This window comes from Pocillopora verrucosa, chromosome 1 (genome assembly GCF_036669915.1).
Source record: "Pocillopora verrucosa isolate sample1 chromosome 1, ASM3666991v2, whole genome shotgun sequence".
Lineage (NCBI taxonomy): Eukaryota > Metazoa > Cnidaria > Anthozoa > Scleractinia > Pocilloporidae > Pocillopora > Pocillopora verrucosa.
The window spans coordinates 20,950,032-20,956,771 of NC_089312.1; the positions used below are offsets into that span (position 1 = coordinate 20,950,032).

General features: G+C 42.9%; 1 protein-coding gene across 1 annotated transcript; it reads right to left on the reverse strand.

Moving 5' to 3' along the window:
• Positions 1-4,459: 4,459 nt before the first annotated feature.
• LOC136278056 (uncharacterized) lies at positions 4,460-6,540 on the reverse strand. The gene is made up of 2 exons (XM_066161252.1): positions 5,876-6,540; positions 4,460-4,589 (listed from the first exon to the last, which is right to left on the reverse strand). Exons 1-2 carry the CDS (start codon positions 6,538-6,540, stop codon positions 4,460-4,462), a joined length of 795 nt encoding a protein of 264 aa, XP_066017349.1.
• Positions 6,541-6,740: the final 200 nt, after the last annotated feature.

The window sequence follows — 6,740 nt, forward strand, 5'->3', positions numbered from 1 at the left end:
AATTTTCTCTTTTGTGAGGGCCGTAACTTAGAAAACTATAATAGGTAATTGCGTCTCCCTCTTTGAATTAAGTTATTCATTCATTCATTCATTCATTAATGCGAGCCGATTGGAACAAACCCGACCGACCTTCCTACCTCTGAGTAGCCCTTCTCAGTGCCGTCAATAAAAAGTAAAGAGTTTTCGTCCGTTTCAGCCCCTGCTATTTAGTCACGGGGATCTGTAACCTGTACCTTCCGTAAACAAGAACACATCAGCGTGAACTGTGGTGTAAATCTATTTCTCTCACGCCTATCCTCTACCGAGCACTCGGAGGATCTATTGTGCTCGATTTGCCGCTTCGATTCATTGTAAATGTTTTTCTTAGTACCAACCACAACCCCTGTTGAGTCTGTCATACATATTTTACTCTCATTCACAAGTCACTACTCACTGGTCCCATTTTTTACCGCATCATCCAGTTATACGCGGAGACAAACAGACTACTAAAGTGAGGATAGTCTATGGTGCATCCGTCAAGTCTGCTGGTCCGGTGTTGAACGACTACCTTCCTGCAGGTCCATCATTGCTTACTGACATACCCGATGTACTGATGCGTTTCAGGTACCATCGTGTTGCTTTGGCCGCCGACATTGTAAAAGCCTTCCTAATGGTCCGGATCAAAGAAGCTGACCAAGATGTTTTGCGCTTTCTTTGGGTAGATGATCCTGATAACGAACATCCAAACATTGTCGTGAAACGTTTCAATCGAGTCGTATTTGGCGTCGCAAGTTCTCCCTTTCTGCTGAACGCAACAATTAGACACCACGTAACCAAGTATGAAGCTTATCATCCCCAATTCGTGAGCGATTTTCTGACCTCTCTCCATGGGGATGACTTCAAGATGGGAACAGACAGCGTCCCTGAAGCATTTCAGCTCTACACAAAGGCAAGATCAATAATGAAGGAAGCTGGCTTCCATTTGAGGAAGTGGATTTCAAGTTCTGAACGGCTGATGGAATGGATCGACGAAGAAGAAGGAGTACCAGTCAAAGAAATGGTTAAGTTATCGAAAGAAGACGGTACTGAAGAGTATGCGCACGCAGAAAATCTATGGTTCCGCGAAATACAACAGTCCTTAATCAAGTCACAAAAATTTAAAGAACGCCTAGGATTGTACACAGATGAAAACGAGTTGCTCCTGTTAAGGGAAGACTACAAATTCCATTCAACGCCAAGTTCCTCATTTTCCTGCCATCAGATCACTACCAAACCGTTGTTATCATTCAAGATTGCTACAAGACAAGTCGTTCATAAGATTCTTGCGTGATTGCAAGACAATAGAAGGGCAACATTATGCCATCCCACCGACCGCGCCCTGCCTCAATTTCTTGTGGAAGGGAATCCTGCCCACACCAACACTGGAATCGATTTTGGCGGACCGTTGTTCGCTAAGAGTGGCTCTACGAAAAAAGTTGTTAAGAGGGTCGACATCGTGTTGTAAACTTGTGGAAGTTCCAGAAGTGTTCATCTTGATTTTGTACCAGACCAGAGCGCGGACACATTCAGTAGAAGCTTGATAAGATTCATCTGCCGGCGAGGTATACCAAAGCTGGTTGTCAGATAACGCTCAAACCTTCAAGACTGTCGCTAAGTTCTTATCATCCCTCTTTGAGTTACCAGAAGTTCAAGATTTACTCTTGAATCATAAGATGAAATGGCGATTCAATCTCGAGTTAGCGCCGTGGTGGGGCGGTTTCTTCGAACGCATGACTCGTTGCGTTAGACGTTGTCTCAAGAAAATCTTGAAGAACGCGAAGTTGACTTATGACGAGCTTTTGACTGCCGTGGTGGAAGTAGAATGTGTACTGAACTCGAGACCACTCACATATGTATCCTCAGACGATACAGAGGAACCTCTTACGCCTTCTCACCGGTTGACAGGGAGGAGAGTTCTGTCCATCCCTGACGAAGTTGCAACCGCTGAAGAAGATGAAACTGATGTCGAACTCCTCACCCGAAAACAGCGTTTTTTTTTTCTACATTGCTCGGTCAATTTTGGAACCGTTGGAAACGTAAGTACACGATGGATCTAAGGGAGCACCAAGAGTCTACTAATGAAGGTGCCAACGTCATACAATCAGTTGCCACATGAGATATTGTCAGCGTGATGGAAAAAGGGAAGTCAAATCGTGGTACGTGGAAACTTGGAAGGATTGCGTAAGTGCATCTTGGAAACGACGGTTTCGTTGGAGGAGCTGCTGTTGAAGTTGCTTCGAGCAGTGACAAGAGAAAACGTCTGAAAAGACCCTTACAAAATTTGCTTCCGGTAGAATTTCGAGAAGTTGGGGATACGGAACAAGTTCCAGCAAGACCGGAGGCAAATACTTTTCAAAGGCAGAGGAGGAGTGCCGCCATCACAAGAAAAGTTAGAAGACGAGAAGTCGATTGGTTTCTTCAAGAACAAGATCGAGGGGGGAAGGTTTAACACATATCTTTCGTTTTTAAATTTCAAATTTTAATTTCCTCTTCCTCTTCCCTCTTTGTATGACTCTTTTATTCACGCGTGGAGCGCGTAATTTAAGAAATTAACCAATCACATCAAAGAACTTTCCCCTTGACTTTGGAAACTGTCGTCGACATTTGGCGCGTATTTGGGGGGACGGAGCGGGGGAAATGACAGGGTCTGGAACCAAGGGATGATGTTCTCATTACTAGAAAATCGATCAACACGAATGCTTGTAAGCAGTATTTTCAAGCGGTTGGAGACTTTCCTTGATGCTCCCGATGTTTTGAACGGATTTTCTAGGATAGGGAATGTTTTTTCTTCAGATACAGTGAAAGATGTTAGTATCGATTGAAGTGATATTTTATTGAGTGATTTGATAATTTCGGTCGGAAAAATGGAGCCAAAAATTGAAAAAAGCGACGGTATACAACTTTAAGTATCACAGGTCGATTGATCGAGGGGTACACGTAGGAAGGGGAGCCGTAAAGGGGGTCGTTAGCACTTTTCATGACTATTGAATATAAAAATAACGAATCACGGTAATCAATAATCTTATTTCACGCTTCAAGGTAAATAACATGATAGTGAAAAAAAAAGATCTTACATTTTTTAAAATCTTCAGATCGTGAAATTTCTACAGTATTTCATTCAAACTGTCAATTTCAATGTTTTTCTTCACGCGATATCGCCTTTTCGTAAGAAGAAGATCAAAGAACAGAATTTGGATATGATTTATTCGTTGTGGGTCTACGTAACGGAGTTTTGATGTAACTTAAACAGTTGCGAGTTGTTGCGGCGTGGAGAAATCGTCTCGTCTTCATGCTCCCTCGCAGGTAGAGGTTCACTATCGGAGTCAGGTACCGCACTTATCCGTCTGGCTATCATTTTTCACGGCGTCGTTACCTTGTTCTGATGTTTGCCGCTCTAATTCCATTTCACCTCTTTGTTTCCTCCTTTTGGGGAGTCTGGTTGCTTGTTGTTGTTCTTGTCAGAAGGCGTCTCAGTAAGACTTTTCATATTGTTGGCAGGATAATCCAGAGTTTTTATGCTTTACCTAGTCTCCGTTGCTCTCAAAAAGGTGGGATACATATTGAGTGGGAGGGTACCTGCTTTGAACATGGTGGTTCGGCCTGACGCACAGTTCTTTCCCTTAAGCGTTGCTTGCTACCCAGGCTAACATAATTTCCCGCTCACTTTCATTCAATTTTCTGGCTGGACCAAGGTGGTTTATCCGATAGTAAGACTACTCGTGTGTGAACTAGTTTGCCGCCCACTGTGCAACCCTCTTGATTCTCTCATAGACCGTATCGGCAAAAATCGCGGGTACTGGAGCAAAGTAGGAAACCGTTCCTTTAGGTGACAAACAACACGTAAATTTCCTACTTGAGTGGTGAGGCAAGAGTGCAGGTTAATTTCGGAGCTTGGGTTCAACTCTTGTAACAGATGTTTGAGAGTTTTTACACCATTGAGAATCATTTTGACGTATGAGGGCTAGGTAATCGTTAGGGGGGCTTGTAAAAGTTGTCTTTGCCAAAAAAACAAATGCATTTTCCAATCAGTCATCGCGGAGGACAGAAAACAATTTCTTTTTTTGCACGTATCACGACTAGCATCTCGTTCACAGTTCACTGCTTTTAACTATTTTTACGATCACAATTTACGTCAATTAAAAATAACATCAAATTTCACGGAAAACCCTCTTACGGACCCTCTGAGAACAGCGAATCTGTGAAACAATACGCCAGAATCGTATGGGCTTCTCTTATACCTTCTCTTAATGTCGTCAGTCGCCCGTGTTTGCTCCACCAATTTTTTATTGACGTGTCATGCTTCTCTGATAAGTGTGGAAAATTATGAAGAAAAGTCATCCTTTAACTCGTGTTTAAACCTGTTATTTTTTAACGTCTTCGATTCTCTTTCGATTATTTTCGTTTTGTGATTGTCTTCTGCTTGGAAATTTAAATTTTTCAGCTATTCAATTCGGTAACCTCTGCTTCGTTTTTCAGTGTCTTTAAACCGAGCCTGTCCATGATCCCAGCAACTCTGGCCAATGAAATATGAACTCTCTTTACAATCTGTTTCTTTCGCTGCGAAAGATTGACTTAAATAAAGATAAGCTAGAACTAAAATATCTTATTTCAAACTTTAAAATAAAAGGAAACTTAGGATTCGACAATGAAGATATATATTAAAGTAAATGGTTTGAACCCAGGAGTATCAGTAGTTTGTGTAGTGTGATCGTCCGGGTGTGTGTAGTTCTGAAAAGAACTGTTGTTGGTGACTGACGTTTCGACTATCTGTGCGATAGTCATCTTCAGAGTCAAGTGAGGAGTAGTGGTCAGTCGATGATGTTATAAGGTCTGGTCTGTTGAACGTGATTGGTCTGTTTAGCCGTGATGTGATTGGCTGGAAGACTCGTGTAGAGTTGTTAACAGTCATTGGTCGGTTTCGATCCGTCTGTTGTTTGTCGGTCTGTTTGTCGGTTTGTTCACGTCGTTAATGAGTCGGTTGTAAGGTGCTGGTAATTGTTGACATCTGTTGAGAGGCGTCTGTTCTAAGTTAGTGAACCAGCTTTCCAGAGTCAGTCGTTGAAAATAGTTTGTACTGTAGGTTAAGCATTTAGCAGAGTCCCAGTCGATTCTGTGATTAGTTTGTCGGTGATGTTCAGAAATGTGATTGTTTGCATCGCCATTTCTAGTTGCTCGTTTGTGTTCAGTTAGTCGCGTGTTAAGGTTTCTACCAGTCTCACCAATGTAGGAGGCCTGGCAGTCGGAGCATTCGATCTTATAAATCGCTCCCTGTCTGTTGTTGGGTTCGTCTTTGTCTTTAACGTTGGTCAGCAAATGTCGTAAAGTAGTAATAGGCCTGTGAGCTACGCGAATGTTGTAAGGTTGTAGGATCCGCGCGATAGCCTCAGAAGTGCCTTTGATGTAGGGTATAGCAGCTGTAGTCGTGATAGATGTGGAGTCCCTGTTAGTTTCTGTAGTGTCGGTAACTCTGTGAGTGTTTCGTCTAATGAAGTCAGTGTTGTAGTTGTTTTTGTCAAAAACGCGGTCAAGGTACTTGTTTTCGTCAGATAAACTGTCCGGTGTGTTGCAAACAAGTTGCGCTCGTCTTGTCAATGTCTTGATAGTCGTAGCTTTGTGGGAAGTCGGGTTGTAGGATGATTCGTCAAGAAGTCTGTCGGTATGCGTCGGTTTTCTGTATATTGTTGTTCGTAGTTCGTTGTTGTTTCGGCTTACCAAACAGTCGAGAAAAGGAAGCTTGCCGTCTTCTTCGATCTCCCTGGTAAACTGAATGTCGGTGTTTTGTTCGTTAAGGTGATTGTGAAAAGCGTCAATTTCGTCTTTGTGTACGGCGGTAAATGTGTCGTCAACGTAGCGTAACCAAAGCGGTATGGTTTGTCGGCAAGTTGCAAGGGCGCGTTCCTCGATGTTTTGCATCACAATTTCTGCGACAACAACGGAGACCGGCGACCCCATAGCTGTTCCGTGCAACTGCTTGTAGTGTTTCCCGTTGTACTGAAAGTAAGTCGATGTAAGGCAGAGGTTAAGTAGGTCCATAATGTCTTCTGTCGGTAATGGTAGTGCATCAGTAGACTGTTGGATGGCGGTTTCAGTACACTGTAGAGCCAATTGAAGTGGAATACTGGTGAACAGTGATTTCACATCAAAAGACACAAGTTTGTAGTCGTCAGGTATCTGTACGTCTTTGATAGCGTCAATAAAGTTCTCAGTTGATTGTAGTTTACGTCTCGATTTGTCAGTCAGTGGTTGCAGTATCGTCGTAAGGTATTTCGACAGTTGGTACGTCGGGGACCCACAGAATGAGACTATAGGTCGCATAGGTATCCCAGGTTTGTGTAGTTTCGGTAGTCCGTAAAGTTTAGGTGGTTGTGGTACAGAGCACCTCAGCCGGTAGTAGCGTTGAGTGTCAAAGGCTTTAGTCTTTTTGAGCGTAAGTAGTTTGTTGTTGAGTTTGCGTTGTAGTGCTGGCGTCGGGTCACGTTTAAGTAATTCGTAAGTTTGTTTGTCGTTAACAAGTGCGTCCATTTTGTCATGGTAGTCAGTCTTGTCCATAACAACAGTAACACGTCCTTTGTCGGCTGGTAGTATAACAATGTTCTTGTCGTTTTTCAGTCGTTTCAGTGCTTGTTGTTCGTCTTTGGTTAAGTTGCTATCAGTTATAGAGGCTGATTGTATCGTGGAAGCAATTCAAGGACAAGGACAACATCAGAAGTAGAATTGCTTCC